The sequence below is a fragment of the Sminthopsis crassicaudata genome, chromosome 3, assembly GCF_048593235.1.
Source record: "Sminthopsis crassicaudata isolate SCR6 chromosome 3, ASM4859323v1, whole genome shotgun sequence".
NCBI lineage: Eukaryota > Metazoa > Chordata > Mammalia > Dasyuromorphia > Dasyuridae > Sminthopsis > Sminthopsis crassicaudata.
In genome coordinates this window covers 51598412-51618579 of record NC_133619.1, presented here as the reverse complement: position 1 = coordinate 51618579, position 20168 = coordinate 51598412, and the positions used below count along the sequence as shown (strand labels likewise).

The 20168-nt window shown below is 32.8% G+C and overlaps 1 protein-coding gene across 1 annotated transcript in view; it reads right to left on the bottom strand.

Moving 5' to 3' along the window:
• The window catches only part of TRIP12 (thyroid hormone receptor interactor 12), a 158062-nt gene that overhangs the window by 87145 nt on the left and 50749 nt on the right, over positions 1-20168 (bottom strand). Inside the window, 1 exon segment of the mRNA XM_074298481.1 lies at positions 7788-7934. Coding sequence (XP_074154582.1) covers positions 7788-7885 — 98 coding nt within the window. The 5' untranslated portion in view covers positions 7886-7934.

The following is a 20168-nucleotide window of genomic DNA, read 5'->3' as shown; positions in this document are numbered from 1 at the left end:
AATTTTTTAGTTAAAAAAGCTGAGTCCATTAAAAAAAGAGAAAAAAAAAAAAGAGAAAGGGAAGGGAAAAAGCTGTGTGTGTGTGTGTGTGTGTGTGTGTGTGTGTGTGTGTGTGTGTGTGTGTGTGTGTAACTACCATTTTCATGGCTATGTGGAATATTATCATCTAATGATTGTTAATAATGACGACATCAATATCTAGCAGTAAGTAGTTACTATGTGCTAGGCACTGTGCTAAGCACATTACAATTATTACCTCATTTGATCCTCACAACAACCCTAGGAGATAGATGCAATTATTATCCCCATTTTACAGTTCAGGAAACTGAGGCAAAGTAGTAAAATGACTTTCTTAGGGTCATATAGCTAGTAAGTGTCTGAGGTCAAATTTGAACTCAGATCTTCCTGCTCCAAGCCTAGCACTTTCTCTGACACCTAGCTGCCCCGATTTGTGATAAATGTCAAATTATGTTTGAATAATGTGTTCCATATATTATACTCTATCTTAGAAATAAATGCCAATCTGTTTTGCTATCCATTTTAGAAAGCAATTCGCAATCAATAGTTCCTAAATGTTCAAATTCTATGATCAATAGACTCCACAAGTAGGTCTATTTCCCAAGGTGGCTATGACAGGAAATAAAGACCCTAGAAAAACATTTACAGCATGGCTAACAAGTAAGAAGTAAGGAAAGGCTAAATGATAAATGAAAACAAGTGTAATAGAACTATGAAGGGAAGAATGATAGGTAAGAAAAATTCAAATAAAGCTGGAAAGGCTTATGTGAAATGATGCAGAATAAATAAAGAACCTGTTTAATATATACTGTAACAACTTTAGAGAAGTGACAAAATTTTGATAAAATACAACACTCAAATCCCACCTAAGAGACTTACTAGCTTGTGTGACCCTGAGGAAAAGCTTTCTGAGGCTTCTTTCTCATCTTTAAAATGAGGATAATAATAGCTTCTACCTCCCAAGGTTTTTGTGGAAATCAAATGAGAATATATGTAAAGTGTTTTGCAATCTTAAAAGTGCCAGATAAATACTACTAACTGGTACCAGGAATGATAGTACTAGTAGGAGTGGCAGTAGCAGCACCACCACCTGAGCTACCATGTGATGACAGCTAAAAGGACAAAATTCCGGCTTTCTGTTAATGATATAAAGCAGGGGAAGTGAAATTTGAGTGTTTATCCAAAATATGTTATATTATATTATATTATATTATATTATATTATATTATATTATATTATATTATATTATATTATATTATATTATATTATATTATATTATATTATATTATATTAGTTATATTAGAAAACAAAATTCATCCTTTGTTCTCGTCTAACAATTAGTCTATTCTGTTTCCAATATTTCTATCTTGGGAAAACAGGAAGAATTCCTTGAAGTTTTTAAGTGAAGTATAATCATTTTCTCTCTCTCACTACTGTACCATGTAAATAAATTTCCCTTCTTTTTAAACTGAGGGTGAATTTAGGTACCATCTAAGTTTCCTTGATTTTTCACATATGAACGTTCTTGCCTTAGTTTTTCACGAAGAATGTTGTATTGGTCCCTCTCCTTTATAATTATCTTTTTAACCCTGTTTTATATATTTGACAATATCTACATATATTTTCCAGTGGACTGTAATTCCTTCAAAGATTGCCACTTTTCTCATTTGCCTAGTGCTTTATAGTCAATATTTGCTTAATTGAATTGTCTAACTAAATTTAAAGTTATTGAGTATCAACTCACTATAGACAAGTTATTCACAACAAATATTTCCTCTTTATAAACCACTTTAAGGCACTCTTCCAAAAGAATAATTCTAGAAGAATTACAGATTTTTTGGTGTTTGTTTAATATGTGAGAAAATATTTTTTTCTGTTTTTCCTAAATATATATCTTACATGTTAATCCTTTCAAACCAGGCATCTGTGAACCTATACCAAAATGGCCAAAATTCTCAAGTAATTCTTTTAGAATTGTCAAGCTGATTCCAATAGACTTGAGATGGAAAATTCCATCCACCTCCATAAAGAGAACTATGGAGATTGAATATGGATCGAAGCATAGAATCATTTTGACCTTTTTTGTTTGTTTTTCTTAGTCTGATTTTTCATTGCATAAGATGACAAATATGGAAATGTTTGAAAGGATTGCACATATTTAATCTCTACCAGATTGACTGCTGTCTTGGGAATGGGGGAGATTAAGGGAGAAAGAAAGAAAAATTTGCAACACAAAATCTTACAAGAATGAATGTAAAAAATTATCTTTATATGTATTAGAGAAAATAAAATGCTATTAAGAACAACAACAACAAAGAATTGCCAAACTGACAGCCATGATGGTAGATATTTGTAATCCCTACTTCTAGGGAAGCTGACGCCAATTGATTACTTATGTTCTAGAGTTCTATGATACAATAGGGCTAGTATTTGTAGAAAAGTATTCACACATTAAGTCTGGCATCTCAGAAACTGGGCAATGGGACAGCCTGGGCAAACCAGTTTTAGTCAGAGTCAAGGTTACCCTCTCATTAGCAGGAGGATGGAGCCTTGTCAGTAAGCACCACTTTGGGAATAAGATGCCATCCACCTCCATTTTCCAAAATGGAACAAATAGCATTTTTTAAAATGGCTCTGCACAGAATTCCAAATGAAATATATCTCAATGCTAGCTTGGATAACAAATAGTTTGGGATGTATGTTATAAACCTGTCATTATTAAAAGAATCACAAATTTAAGCGCAAAAGTGCAAGAAAATATATTATCTTTAATTAAAGCTGCAGAATACCAATCCAACAATACCTCCCAATCAACAGTATGATTTAAGTCTATTTTATCTATGTTCCTAAAAAAAGAACTGATATCAAAAACATGCAGTTGATTTTAAGAAGCAAAAAAACAAAAGAAATAATAACAACTCTTTCCAACTAACCACTCAACCATAAAGTCAGCACAATGAATTTGATTCCATAAATTGCTCTATGATCAAATCATCCTGCTACATGCTTCTTCACTCAGAAAGACATACAATTAGGTATTTAAAAATATACTTATTCAAGGATTCCAGACAGAATGCACACAAATATGTACCCATATCTGGGTATATTATATAAATATAAATACATACATATATTTATATACTGCATATATTTGTGTGTATGTGTGTGTTTTGAGACACTAATGATTAGACAAATCAATGCCTTCAAATCTGATCCCTTACTCAAGTTAAGGAAACTGGCTAAACTTCTATTACTATTTTCACAGAATGACTGAGAAATATGATCTTTTCAAAAAATAAGTAAATATAAATAGCAAAGATCAATCTCACTTTTGGCAGACTGCAAGTATCCTCTAGCTATTTCCATAGCTCCTTCAACACATCTGTCAAAGTAAGAAAGCTTATGCTTCAATTAAAAGAATATTTCAAAATTGGAAAGGTCACGGGAGAATTATAGCAGGTTAAACTACAAAGGCAAATCATAAATGCTTCAAGTGGGCACAATAAAAGCCAGCATACCACACATTTCATAATTTTTTTGCTTTTTAAAACTAAGTATTTTCAACAAAAAAAAAAAAGAAAAAAAAAAAAAAAGAAAATATATGCTTATTTTTTTTAAGGGGGCAGGGAGGAAGAATCAAATACTTTAATACTTGAAATCTACTGAAAAAAATCCCATGAACAAAAAAGCAAAACAGATACATTTAAGAAAAAAGAAATGGCAATCATGCAAGTGGATAATGAAATCTCCAACAAAAAGAAAACTGCAAAGAGGTAAAAATTTTTGCAAGAGTACTCTTATGGTGAACCCCATTATTCTTGGGATATTTTTACATTTATAAACAGCATAAGATTACAAATAAAACAAATTATTATAAAGAAATAGTTGATCAAACTATTTAAAACACATTCATGGATCTCAGATTAAGAATCTCTACCGTAGTTAAGGAGTAAAAATTTAGTTCCTGAATAAAATTTTAATCTTCCCAAAAAACTGACCGCTGGGAAATGTTAGAACCTGATAATTATGATAAAATATATAAATAAATCAGGTCCATTGCATGTTAAGAGTTTTGCTAAAGTGAAAGTTGCCATCTCCTTTTTGTTATTGGAGGTGAGGCATTACAATAATATTGCACAATTATCAACTTTACTTAATTGTTTTCCTTTGCTAAAAAAGGGGGGGATGGGAATGTACAATAGGGATAGATCAAGTAAATGGGTGATAACTAAATAAGGAATAACTACATATTTTTAACAAGTGGATAAAGCAAATATTGAAGTTCTTCATAATTATCTTTTGATCAATTGGTTGAAACTGTCCTCTGATAGCCTAGGGCTACATAAAAGGCACCATTATTCAGGACCATTAAATCAAAACAAAATGTAAAAGTCCTGGTCCTGGCAAAGGGTGAACAGTATATGAGGAAACTTGGTACCTGAATAAAGTTAAGGAAATAATTTTCATAAGAAAGTTAAAAGCTTAATATAATTATAGTAGACTTTTTCTCACTTTACCTAAGGATCAGCCTCCTTAGACAAAGATAAAGGCAGTCTTGCTTCTCATAATTTGTGAGAAAGTTTAATTTCTAGTACAGCTGGTTTCATATCAGAGCTTCATTTTCAAGACATTCATTAACTTCAATATTTAAGTATACATCTGCTGACCATAAGCAACCAAGTAAACATATCCTTGGGCATATAACCATATAAAATTAAGCAAGTTATATATACAACTATGAGCTAAAATAAATAATTCTCTAAATTGGTGCCTATGATAGAATAATGTAGAGCAAAGAACCAAATTTTTCTCTGGGTAACTTAAAGTCTCCCTAGCAATAGTGATAAACTCAACTACCAGCATTTGCTCCAATAGTGCTCAAAAGACTATCAAAAGACTTGCTGCAAATTATACAATGTGAAACTCTAGAAAACTCCAAATTCCAGGATATTTAATTTAATTAAGTGGGATGAAGCAGGGAATATGAATTATGCATTTCTATACATTACCTAAAAATTACCAATTATTGTCCTATTGGTTTTTGTATATCTCAAGCTCTCTTTCTCCCGAATTCCAAATTATTGGATCCATGAAAAAAAGGAGACCCATCAATAGAAGAATGGCTAAACAAATTTGTGACACATGAATGTACTATGAAACAAGGAACAGGAAGTCAGAGAATACAGGAAGACTTATTGATATATATTAGTATATGTCTTATAGGTCATCTTAAGGGCAACATGAAAGATTACTACAGTTTAGTTCCCTACCATAGCCCACACCTCACCCCCAAGAAAGCATGCATCAAATACAGAGTAATCTCAACTAAATCATAGAAGGCTACATCTTTATAAAATAAGAATAAAAACCTTATTACTTACACTCAGGCTAAAAGAGAATCTCAGGCCTTCTTACAATGTTCACTTCTAAGGTACACAGATCCTGAACAAAGCCATTCTAACAGCTCTTCCATTAGGTAAACAAAGGAGGAAAAGATAACCAAGATAACCTGAACTTTGATGAAAATGCCATGGGAGAAATCACTGCTCCCCCTTTAGAAGGGTAGGATCTAAGCAGATGAGGAAAGTGTGTTGGGGTTTATCTTTCCCCTCCTCCACTGTAAGGCAGTTGAGGCAGCCCAGGAGCTTGGGGTTAGGAATCTGCTTGAAAGCAATGGCAGGACAACTGAGAACCATTGGAGAAAGAGGGGATAAAGGGCCTACAAAATAAAATGCCTCAATAAAGACCACTACCACAAGCAAATTCTAAAACTAGCAAGTCTCCAGGAAAAGACAAAGCTCTCCTAATAGGAACTATATAATATGAAGGTAAATGAATCAATATAGTCTGTTTAAAGACAGAAGGGCACATGGAAATAACAAGAAACTCTATGCTGTTTCAAAATATCAATAAAATCCAGAAAATAAAAACTTAGCAATAAACAGGTTAGAAATTGAAACTTTTGGAATCTAATTAAAATTAGCAGATGAGAGACTAACCATATATATAATGCCTGTGAAATGAAAAAGATACTGACAGATTTGGAACACAAAAATATTCAGACAGAAACAAATATGGCAAATAGAAGAAAAGGGCCACAATGTGAAAAATAAAAAATGTGAATTTTAGGGTTAAGTAAAATAATTACACAATGACAATAACATAATTGGAAGTATAAAAACTATTGGGGGGGAGGGGAGTTAGTTAACCCGACCAAGAAGTTTGGTCCTGGAGAAAAGATGAGAAAATGCAAGCCCATTCTTCTTCGCAAAGGTAGAGAACTATGGGTGGAATAACCTATACAATGACATTGTTACTGTGGTGGTTGGTTTTGCTGAATTGCCTTTATTCTTCACTTTTTTAAAAATTCCTCCTTTGAGGAAAAGACTACTCCATCAGCTAGGCCCCTCATTATTAGTCCTGCCTTTAAGGTCATATCACAAAGCAACATTTCCCTCACTTCCAGAAATCCTTTGCTGCTCCTCCTTCAGTTATCATGAGAAGTCAGAAGCTTGGTTTTTCAGAATGGAAATACAGCAATTCCTTTCTCAAATTAGCCACTAATAAAAATCCTTACCCAACTGACAAAATATTGGTGCTCACAAGCAGCAAAGAATGAAGTAGTCATGGTTGGGGATGGGTCAGTGAGAACTGAAACATTTTTTTAAAGATCTATTGAACACATTCAATAATAAACTTGTTTTCTCTCACTCCCCTTAAGTTGATTTCTGTATTTACCTTCAGAAATATTCTATTAGAATCTATGTCTCAAAATAAAGTAGTGTTAGTGAACCAAAAAGACAAAAGCTCTCAGTTGTTTCTTTTAGATTTTGTGTGTGTGTGTTTGGGGGGGGAGGTTGGATTCATGCTCTCTCTCAGAGATCTCTACATTAATCTCCTTCAATCTCAGTGTCCTTAGTATTCCCATAAAAGGTGTTTGAGCTCACTGAACAAATTTAATATTATGAATTCTAATTTATGAAAAACAATCATTGAACTGAAAATAGCACATAAAGACTTGATCAGATTCTTCCAAAAATACAAATAGACTGCTGGGCCTGTCTTCACTCCCATGAATGGAAACTTGTTGAGCACTGTAATCTATCAGGTATGAAATGGTTGATGTATTATTTGAAGATAGGCCCTTTTTGGCATTTAATTTGCACACAGATCTCTATTAAGATCAAAAGCCATCAAAATCTAAATAAAAGGCAAATCCCATCACAAAGGAATTCAAACAAGAAAAGTAGTCAATGAGTATTCATATAGAGCCATTCCCAAGAGGAAAAAAAAAAACTAGTGGTATAGATAAACGTACATATATGAGAATGTTTAAAATGACAAGCAAGAAGGATGAAAAAAATAAAGAACAATCTACATGACAATATTTTACAAAACTGAATACTGACCAAATACTTGAGCCTGAAAAAGAATCTGACCTCAAAGGAAAATACAATTGCTACATTTTCAGCATGAATTAAATATATATACTAATTTTTAAAAGTTAGGGTATTAAACAAGTCTTACCCTTATTTATTTCAAATATAAAAACTAAAAACCTAATCTGGTAAAGAATTATTTACAACTCAGTTATTTCTAAGCCAGAGTTTTATCTGTAGTATTAATTATCTATTTAGTAAAGGAAGTGGAGTGAAAAATACTACAAAACATTATCTAAAATATGTAAGTTTTTGCCTTCACAAATATCTTTTAGCATTACTACTGCACATATATTCAAAACCTACTTCAAACATTTGATAAACACATACCTTCCTCCTATTGAGTCGTCTTGTGGTTGGGCCCCGGCAGTGTTCCTCTGTGAACGTCGCAGTGACCCCCCTGGATTGTTATTAGGCCGGTTGGACATTGGCACCTCTCTCCTGAAGGGACATACCCTTTCTAGACACTACCATTCACTGAAAAAAAGAAAAAGGTAAGAGCTTACTAAATGCAAGTGACAACACATACAACATTTTTATACTTGAGAAAACTGTAGGAAAAAAGGATTGTCCATGAGCATAAAGAAAAAATTCATATCATTCAAAGATGTACTTTCAGTATCATTAACCTAATCCCTCTGTGGCTACTAATCTACTTAAGTATTATTCACCTGACAGACTAGAAGTTAATGTCGAAAATAACTTGACTGGTAAACTGTGGACATAACACTCAACCTCTGTCAAACATTTATCTCCATATCTCTACAGATATTTATATACTTATAAAACAAGACCTCACTACATCATTATAGTAATTGAATAGTTGAATGTCAATGAGTACTATTCCTAGAGTTTTAGTATTCTAGTATTCATTAGCATTTTAGTATTCATTTCACAATCTCACTTTTTTTGTGACCTAGGTAGGACAAGTGACAATCTCACTGCTTCAAATTCTGTGAAATAGGAATCAATTAGTTTAGGCCTTGTGTATTAGGGACTCAAATTCTGCTGAATTAAGTCAGTCATCCAATCAACAAATTTTCATTAAGCACCTTCTATGTTTCAGGTACATGATAATCACTGGAGATACAAAGAAAGCCAAGTCTCTAAATAATTCAGCACATTTAGTTATAAAAGTTCTCAGATATGATTTTTAAGCAACCATAATAAAGTGGAGATATAGCCTTTGATCCAGCAATAACACAATTAAGTCTCTTGCTTAAGGTGACCAGAGGAAAAGAAAAAAGAATCTGTATATTAAAAAATACACCTCTCTTTATGGTGGAAATTAAGGGGGGATGCCTATTAACTGGAGAATGACTGAGAAAGCTGTGGTATGTGTGATGAAATACTACTGTGAAAGAAATGATGAGCAAACCTATTTTAGAAAAACATGAAAAGACTTATCAAGAATGAGGAAAATAATCAAGAGAACACTATATATAGTAGCAGCAATATTGCTTGAAGAATAACTCTGAATTATCAAGCTATTCAAAGTATTACAAATATTCAAATCAACCACAAAAAGGACATATGAAGAAAGATGCAGTCTTATCCACCTCTGAGAAAGAACTAGTAAAGAGAAGTATGCACAATATGGTTTGAAATACAGCTATAGACAAATGGGTAAGTGAATAGATCCAGAGACAGAAAGTTATGGGAAAATGACAGATAATGAGGGATCAATGGGTGTCAAATGATGGCCTTCTCTAGTTTGAGGGATAGAGAGGGAGATAGTTCAGAACACCAAATGTAACAAAATAATAAATTAAAAGTTGAGGGAAGGAACAGAATAATATTGTTTCCTTAAGAAAACAAAATATTTTTAATACCAGGACTTTTGTTATTTCCAAAATTTTGAAGTCATGAATTTTTTTAGTTGTCAATTTCTCTATCCAAGTAAGCAACTCTGATAGACTGGAAAGAGAGAGAACTGAATTTGCAACCAGAGAGCCTAATTCAAATTCTGACTGCTGTTTACAACCTGTATAACTAGTTAAGTCTATCTTTTTGCTCTGAACCTCCATTTTCCCATCTGCAAAATGGAAAGTAGTGTAGTCCCTACATAATAAGCAGTTCCCTGCCACTGCCTGTCCCTGCCTGGCATTCATCTTTGATGCTTATTAGAAGCCTTTACTAATTAGTTGTTAGTGCTCTTGGCATTCAATTACCATCTATCCATTCATCTGTGTTTATTTGTTAGTCTCCCTGTTTTTCTCCATCAAGAAGGGAACAACTTGACAAGAAAGATTCTTTTGAATTTTGCCTTGATTTCCCCAAGTTAAGTTTTGCCTAATAAGATGCTTTGAACAATCTGGACTTTACAAATACCAAAGACAGGATTATGATGAGTAGCCAGATGTGCAAGTGGATAGATAAAGTGTTAACCCTGGAATTTAGAAGGCCCAAGTTCGGATCTGAAGCCTGAACTGAAGATCTGAACTCAAACAGATGAATAGCTGTATGGCTCAAAGCATTTTAATTAAATTTCCTTAACTATAAAACATCTAACCTAAAAATAACTTATTTTATATCTAAATAAGTAAAAATAACTTTTATTAACAGCTAATTCAAAGTTCAAATGAAATAATATTTGTAAAGCAATTAATGTAGTACCTAGTACAGACAACAAGAAGATTATGTTGGCATGTCAACTTGACAAGTCTATGGATATCTAATTCTTAATAATCTATTCAAGATTATTCTCTTATAGCTAACCATTCGTTCTACTGCTTGACTATTTTAAGCTGCATTTTCATTGAGCATAGTTCTATTAAAAATTCTGTAAAATGAATCAGCAAAACTATAAAGAGGTAACTCCAAGTTATAAACTAATTAATGTATATAAGGACAAAATAGCATTTCCAAGATTGTCTTTAACTGAAGAATATTCAGAAACTTACTGTTGTTTTTATCTGCAGCAACAAATCACAGTGGACTGATGCTGTCATTCTAGGAACAGTCCATAAGTCAATTGAGCAAGGACTAAATATCTACTAACTGCCAGTGTAATAGGGGATATAAAAACAAAACATCTTTCCCTTCAAGAAGCTTGGGGGGAAAGGAAAAGAAGGAAAATGCAAATAAAAATAGATAGATAGATAGATAGATAGATAGATAGATAGATAGATAGATAGATAGATAGATAGATAGATAGAGATAAAGGAACTAACACGAGCTCATTTAAGATTTTCTGGAGAACCTGAGTTGAAATGAGCTAAGAGAACATTCTGGGCACCAGGAACAGAGCCTGAAGATCAAGGAAACCATAAACTTTTGTGAGGGAGAATAAGACATAGGCAACCTAAAAAATTTACAAGATTTAAGAGTTTTGTTAAAGAAGAGTTGGTCTGATAACCAAGGCAATAGGGGACGGCCACTTAAGCTTCTTGTCCAAGAGTGACATGATGAGACTACTTGGCAAGTATGGGAAGGATAGATTGAAGAAAGATACTGGAGCCAGGGAGACCAATTAGGGAATAGTGCAATAGTTCCCTGTGGGAAACAAGGAAGGCTTGATTAAAGGTGATAATGGCATGAGTGGTAAGGAGAAGATAGATCACGAGGAGAGGAGATAAAGAGAAGTAAACCTCAATGAAGAAATGCTGGTTTTGGTTTTTCTGTTTGGGAAAGGAAGGGGTTATTGTTCTTTGTAAATTGTGAAGATAAAATTTGAACCTATGGAAGCTAACAGAAAACAATCTATAGAGTATAAAAAAAAAGAGAATGAAGCTTCTATATACAGAGGGCAGAGTAAACCCTGAACTAACCAGGCAAGCAGAACAACAAAGCAGTTGTTATGAAGCCCCAGGGAGAAGAGGAATACCTAGAAGGTGTTTACAAAATATAAAATACTACAAAGTAAATCAAGCAGCATTAGGGGCGGGGGAGGGGAGGAGAGGGAAGAAGACAGCAATAAGAAAAAAAAAATCATTAGAGACCCTTGAGAAAGTAGTTTCATTTGAGGAAATATAGAGAGAAAAGTTTGACAGCTGACAGAATAGACGCTGATGTGAATTTAAGTCTCAACAAGCAAAAATTAGTTTAGACTTAGTAAAGAGCCAAAGTGTGATTCTGATTAGGATGACATGTAATCAGACCTTCCATTGCTTCAAATTTCTCAGTAATAATCATCTTTTTATTTTTAAAAAAGTATTCATTGAAACAAACACTGGAGCTACAAATTAATGATGCTTCATAGACAATGTCAGGTCATTTCAGATTTCCCATGAAGAGCAAACAAGCCCGAAACAAGAACTTGCTAAACCAAAGCCAGATTATATGGAATTTCATAGATAACTTCTAAAAGTGTTCACTGAAGTTAAATAACTTTCTTTGAGCTCTCCAGGAGCTCAATCCAGATCTATCCCAGATTCTAAGTTGCAATGTTTTCCCCTAAGCTATTAAAGGGTTAAAGGATTGGCCAGTTCTTTATGAAGTTAGTATCAGAGGAGGAAAATAAAACTAAGACTTTATGACTCTATCCCCTCAAACTCTAAGGAAGGAAATCAACATGATTCAAGTTATTCTGTGGAAAGAACACTTGTCTATCAAGTAAAAAAATAACCTTTATATCATATCCAGTCTACCATCGAAATCGTAATGACATAAGTTCCCTTAAACAAACAGTTAAAAGACATGATCAGTTTTCAGAAGAAATACAAAACATTACAATGGTCATATAAAAAGATACTCCAAATTACATAATGGAAGAAATGAAAAAAATTCAATTAAGATTCTACATCTCACACATAAAACTGGAAAAGATGGGGGAGAAAAAAAAATGTTAGCAGGATATGCCATAGGAATATGGGCACATAAATGTTTGTGGAATATTATTCCAGAAAACAATCTGAAACTTTACAAATCACTCTCAATCATCTCTGATGTATCAAAATATTATTTCCCATACATAGCAAGCCTGCCTGTCTCATTTTCCTCAACTGTAAAATGATAATAATAATACCCACCTTTCAAGGTTGTTGCAAGAATTAAAAGATGACAACTACAATGCATTTTACAAACCTTAGACCTCTATGTAATTCTGGCAATAAATAAAATTAAATTAAAAAACAAAACAGAAAAACACCTATCAATAAAGAAAAGCACCTTAAATAAAATTCAGCATTCATTTGGCAAAAGATATAAAAAACATAGGAATAATGGAATTTACCTTAACATAAAAGCAAAACATATTTGAAATTTAAAGCTAGCATTAAACAAAAATTAAAGAAACCTTTAAAAAAAATTGCAGAGTAAAGAAAGTGTTGTATATTCCCAACAAAATGCAGCAAGTTGAAAAAGGGGGAGGTGGGGGAGTGAAAATCCAATACTGAACTAATACTTTTCTCAAGTAAATATGGCAGCAACTACAAGGCACTTATAAAGAAAAAAAGAAATAATTGATCATTGTGTTGTCCCCATCCCCCTTCCACCCCATCCCCCCCAAAAAAGTAGTACAAAACTAAAATAGCTATGATCAGTGTTATTTCATCGAAACAGAGATCAGCTCTCCATCTCTCCCACCCATTCTGTGCCCCTCCTTTATGTTCTCCAAAATGTTTATAAAAGACAGGACACTAAAACATGCTGGGGGCCCTCACTTTCTCCTGAAATTTTAAGGATACAGTAGAATATTCTGATGGCCCACATGCATCACTCTTTTGCCTTTGATACATTAGTAACCAACCTTCTGACACCTACAGCAATCCATGTCTTGCTTCCAAGTATCAACAGTGGTAGAATGTTGGCACTTTTCTTAAAAAATGCTATAAACTGTATACCCCTTTTCCTCAACAGTATATAGCATTTTTACAAAAAAAGGACCAAATATGGGGCATAAAAACTTTATTGTTAAGGACAGCTATATGACATTCGGATAGTGCACTAGCCCTAGAGAAGTCAGGATCTGAGTTCAAATTAAGAATATTATTGTTCTTTAAGAAATTATGATCTGGTTGATTTTAGAAAAACATGGAAAGATTTAATAGGAAATAATGAAATATCCTTGTCAGGATAAGAACAACTGTGAATGACTAAGTTATCATGAGTATTATAAATCAACCTACAAAGAAGCTTTGAAGAGAAAAAACTGATATAGAAATCTGTTTATTATGCTTTTACAAAAGAAAACTCAGAAGAAAGCACAGAAAAATAGGGTAACTTAGAAAACAATATATGAACAATGTATTTAGTTTTTTTCCGAATAATTAAATATTGTAAAATGGAGGTTCATCATTTTATATATTGAATGTTCATGTTATGCTATAGCATAACATACATTTTTTCCAAACTTTTTTCGTATTGAATTCAAAATAAATTTAAATGGAAGAAAGTACTTTATACGACTGGTGAAGGTTTAAAAAGAAAAAAGAAAAAAGAAAAAAGAAAAAAAAAAAGCTTTTTCATCAACAAAAAACACTTAATAGAATCAATTAACAAGAAGACAAGAGAAATATTTTTAAAGGTGACAATGAGGCCTAGGTTGTTACTTTGTGATACAAAAAGGCAGTTTTCAAAAGAAATTATGAAATTATAAACAATAATATGAAATAATGTTCCAAATTGCTTTTAAGAGAAATGAAAATTTAAAACTGGGATTTCACTTTACTTTCAGGTCAGAATACTAGCCAAGATGACAAAGATGGAAAAGGGATATGTTGGAGAAGTTATGGGGGAAAAAATATAGATTGGTTTATCTATTCTGTAAAACAACTTCTAATTCTGCAAGGTGTCATTAAACTATACAAATATACCACTCTAAAAACCAGCAATGCTACTAGGCATATAACTAAAGAAAAACAAAAACACAAAGGGAAAGGTCCAGGTTATACCAAAATATTTATGGCACTGCTTCTGGGTTATAAAAAAGAGTAAACAAAAAGAATGTCTGCTGATTGGGAATAAACTGTGAAACAAGGAATGGAATATTTTTTTATTCCCTATGAAGAACCAAGGAGAACTTGGTGAAATATAAACTGAAGCCAAAAAAAGAGAAAGATAAACCAAAAATACAATTAAGCCAATTATTTTAAAACAATGAAAAAAAGAAGTAGCATCTAAATTCTTAAAGGAGAAGTTGAGAGCTACAAAAAGAAATAGACAGCAAAACTGTAATAGTGAGAGACCTCAACCTTGCACTCTCAGAAATAGATAAATCAAACCACAAAATAAATAAGAAAATTAAAGAGGTAAACAGAATACTAGAAAAGTTAGGTATGATAGATCTTTGGAGAAAACTAAATGGAGACAGAAAGAAGTACACTTTTGTTTGGCAGTTCATGGAACCTATAAAAAACTGACCATATATTAGGACTTAAAGACCTCAAATTCAAATGCAGAAAGGCAGAAAGGATAAATGCATCTTTTTCAGATCATGATGCAATAAAAATTACATTAAATAAAAAGCCAGGGGGGAAAATAAACTAAAAAATAATTGGATACTAAATAATCTCATCCTAAAGAATGACTGGGTGAAACGGCAAATCATAGACACAATAATTTCACCCAAGAAAATGACAATGAGACATCATACCAAAATGTGTGGGATGCAGCCAAAGTGGTAATAAGGGGAAATTTTATATCTCTAGAAGCCAACTTGAAATAGAGAAAGAGAAAATCAATGAATTAGTCTTTCAACAATGAAAAAAGAAATGAAAGAAACTCAAATCAATGTTATCTTGATACTATAGGACAGTGAAACACATACCCTATTCTAGGCAAAAAATAGCCTTTAACAAGTTGTTTGAGACAAGTTGATTGAGGCATTAGTTTGTGAGATGTGAACAAAAAAATTTTTTAACTCAACTTTATTATACCTTTATTACAAAAAAGAAATTTTTATTTTAAAATGAGAGTGGCATCTTTTAAAAGGATACCAGTGAATTGTGAACTGATCCAACCATTCTGGAGAGCAATTTGGAACTTATATCAAAAGTTTATAAAATAATGCATATACTTTGATTTAGCAATACTACTAACTAGGTCTATATCATAAAAAGGAGGAAAAGGACTCACATGTACAAAAGTGTTTATAGCAAAATGTTTATAGTGATGGCAAAAAATTGGAAATTAAAAGGATACCCATCATTTGGGAAATGGCTGAACAAATTGTGGCATATGAATATAATGGGATACTGTTATTCTTTAAATGATGAGCAGGTAGATTTCAGAAAAAAACTGGAAAGACTTATACAAACTGATGGTGAGTTAAGTAAGCAGAACCAAGAGAACATTGTATAGAACACTGTGTGAAAATTACCTTTGATAAGACTTTGCTTTTTTTCAGCAATACAATGATTGATATCTAAGAAATTTCAAGACTCAAGATGGAAAATTCTGACAAAAATCATATTAGTGATCTCAGGATTTTTAATAAATTATTTCAAATCAAAAGTGCCTCAGTGTATTCAAAGAGATAAGCACTCTATGAGAATACTGTATATTTATGCAATTCTAAAAATTAAGTGTCCATCTGTGAAACATCAGACAAGGCTGTTAGAAGTAATTCTGATAAAAGTGTGCCCATTTTTCAGCAGTCAATGAATTAAGCAGCAGTCACTAAGCACTTCCTGTGAGCTATGCACAGTGCTAACTGAAAGATTCCAGCCCCATTCCCGGCAAAAAGCAAAACCAGTACCTATTCTCAAGCCAGAAAACACAACAGGAAAATAACTACATAAACCTACCAGATCAATTTGGAAAAAAAAGGGAATCATTTGAGAGACAAAGCAACAATTTGTTCTTTAGATATGAAGCTACATGATGACTGGATGTTTCCTTTTTGTATTTGTATTCCAGGAACAAAAATGCTGGTACACACTTGAACAAAAATCGATAGTATAAGGCTTATTGACATGGGGAAATCTTTAAAACTTCCCAATCAATCAGTATGCATGCTAGGTGTTCTGAGAATATTTTTATTCTGGTAAAGAACTTTAATGGAAGAAACAAGTACATATAAGTTAATAAAAATACATATTGATAAAGTAGTTAAATATAAGGTAGTCTGGGGCACCAGCAACTGGGAGATCAGAAAAAGCTTCTCATAATTTAAATTGAGCAATTACATACTAGAACATCTTCCAAAATGAGTCTTAATCTCAAATTAGCTTTTTCCCCATCATCTAGTTATACTTACCTTCCCTCTACTCCCTCACTTCCAAAATAATCCGGGAGGTAAATATTAGGACTATCAAGGGTAGAATAATTAAATTGTTTTTGCATTTTCTACTAAAAACGATCCATGTATTTAAAAGTTTAAGTTCATATGTTATTCAATGCTCTACCATGCACTTATTTCTATATCAAAGATGATTAAGAATTTATTGCTAAAGGAAAAGCATTACCACCGATGAGACAATATGGTATAGTGGATGAGAAGGCATCTGTAGTCAGGAAGACTGGCAGAAAGGCCTCAACCACCAGACTCTTAAAATGACAGGGCCAGTGACCTCTCACATTCATCAATTGAAAAACAAGGAGGCTCTACAGCTCTAAATATGATTCAAAATTCAAAATACTACCTATCCAATTATTTAAAAACTATTCCATAAATAAAAATCCATTTTATTAGAAATATAAATATAAAAATTGTGCTAATAATGGAATGTTGTGGCTATTAAAAAAAGAAAACTGGTCCAAATTTATTATTTTCCCCCCAAATCTCTCTTTAAGCAATTATCAAAATTAATGGACATTTTAAATATAAATTATATAATTATAAATATAAATTAAATAATTTATATTTATTATATAAATATAAGTTAAATAATTACTATGAGTAGCAGGCAACCCAAGAATATGTAAATTATATATACAATGCTGAAAGTTTCACTATATATAAAATGCAAATAGATAACTAGTTTTAATTGATCAGTCATCTTCTATTTATTAACCTCAATGGGAACACTATACAAATAAGCAAAAATGATATTTGGGTAGTTAAATTAATAACTAAGTTTATATTGATATACCACTAAAAGATTAATAATTCCTTATCCCTCTGTTTTCTTTAAAACAGGAGATAAGGTTGTAGAAACATGGACTTAATTGATAGGCAAGTCTCTAAGGGCCTCACAACAATTTACAACTTTAATAAATGGCTGAAACTTATTAGAAGCAAAACAAATGGGAGTCAGGAAACAAAGGCAGAGCTGTTTACAGTAGCCATTCATAGTTAAAAAACAACAACAAAAAAAGCAATATATTTAGTATTTATTGTCAAAGCAAAAACTTCAAAATAAGTCCATCAAAATATTACAGTACAAAATAGCAACAGTAACTGAATGTCAAGTAACTCTGAACCAAAAAACAAGAAAATATTATATTAAGTTCCTATACTTTTTATTGAAAAATATATGAGTTCTGGAAAGTTCTCTTGTGCATCAGAAGCAGTATAAAAAATAACCAGAGACTTTAAATTATTTGCACTAAGTCCAATAAAGTTCCAGTAAAAATGGTGCAAGTACTAAAAGCCTGGCACTTAAATGATAGAAATTTCATACTGGGGGAGGGGGAAAGGGGAATATGGGAGAATAGAGCAGGGAAGAAGAGGGATACACCTTAAGGCAGTCAGGGTTAAGTGATTTGCGAAGTCACACAGCTAGTGTTAAGTGGCTGAACCCCAATTTGAACTCTGGTTCTTCTGACTCCAAGGTCAGGGGCTCTATTCACTGTACTATTTCACTGCCCCAAGTTTTGTATTTGTTGACATTTAAATTTCCACTATATTCATAATTTTCATAAAAATTCTTCTCTTTAAAAAAATTCAACTTATGTGAAAAACCTCCCTTACTACAATAAATTTGTTACTAAATAATAATTTTCTTCTACTATTCTTCCTAACGTGATGTTGCCTCGGCTCTGGACTAAGAGCACCTCTCTCAGCATTTTATCAGCTCTCATGACTTCTACGAAAATGATGCCAGATTTCTATATTCAGGCCTGGCATCTCTCCTGAGCTCTAGTCCCATCTTACCACAATTAGCTATCATTGTACATTTCCCCTTAGATGCCTCTTGCACAAACTCAGAACTTATATCTTTTCCATAAAAACCCATCCATCTAATTCACCAAATTTCCTCTTTCTAGAGGGTGTCACCATTCTTATTTTAATCCACATTTTCAAGCTAAGAGTTGTCTTCAACTCCTTCTGTTCCTTCACTCACCATATTCAATTAGCTACTAAGTCCTGAGAGAAAATCAATTTCTACAGACTTCATCCCTTTCTAGACTCATTCACAGCACTACCATCCAGAATTAAGACCATTTCTGGCTCCACTGCATAATTGTAATAGGCTCTCTCTCTTGGTTGGTCTCCTATTTCTGTCAAATGGGTATTTCTAAAGTGGTGATCTCTGATCCCATGTCATTCTCTAGTTCCTCTGGGATCCCATACACACTACTATTTTGGGCACGTAAAGCTTCCCTTGGGCAATCTGGCTTTGTGGTCCTAACCAAGTCACTTATCCTTCCTGTTCTTAACACTTCTTTCATAAAACAAAGATGACAGACTAAATGATCCCCAAGGTCCCTCCTTGTTCTAATTCTATACTCTTATGATCTTATCTTTCTGTGCCTAACATTATTACATAATAAACCCTCACAAACAAGCGCTACATTTCGGCCATATTGGCTATTCCATATTCCATTCCATGTTTGGCCACCATGGAAAGCACTCTCCCCTCAATTCTCTCTTAAACGTACTGTAGTGTCAGGAAAACTGAGTTCCAATTCTGACCCTTACCCTCTCACATCTCAAAATTCTGCCCAGAATCAGTCACATTATAGAAAATGGCTTTCTTCCTACTGATGTCATCTTGCTTATCAATTTTGCATCCTCTTATCCCAAAGGCAAAATTCTGCTGCAGCCTATGTCATTTCCATACTAACTCTGTTGTCTCTTTTCATATTAGCTAACGTTTGGTTTGCCTACTTTCAGAAGCATATACTTTAACATATTTAACACCTGCAATCAGGTGGAGGAGGTAGGAGAAAGGAATGGAAAAATTGGAACAAAAGATCTGGCAATTGTCAATGCTGCCAAATTGCCCATGCATATATCGAGTAAATAAAAAGCTATTAAAAAAATTATTTGTGAGCAATAAAAATATGTCTAAATGTTAAAAATGACTTGTAAGCAAAAGCCCCATGTGCTCAAGCATAGTCTTCTCTGACCCTATCTGCTAGGGTCCTTGTTCTCCCAAATTGGTTTTATTTCTATAAAATGCAATTTATGTTGCTCTATGATCCTAAAATGTTCCCTGATCACTCCAGGATACTAACTTTGTTAGAGAGTAATTCAATGTAAATTAAAACTCTTTGATTAGTATCTTAAAAGTTCTTAGATGGCAAACTCTTATCAGAAAAATATGATACAAAATTTTTCTCTATTTGCCTGTTTACCTTTATTTTAACTGCAAATATCTCCGATGAAGGTTAGGTATTCAAGACATAACAGGTATATCACAACATACACACATGCATATATTTATAACCAAAAGCCATTCCCCAAAAGATAAAAAGCCAGAGAATATAAATAAAATCGTTGTAGGAAGCCAGTTTGAATCATTTTGGAATTACACAAAGTAATTAAAATGTCACCGATTAAAAAAAAAACAAAAACAAAAAAAACAATGACCCCATTTACACCAACACTTCTGACAGCAACAAATTGAAAACAAAGGTGCTCATTGAACTGGGGAATGGCTA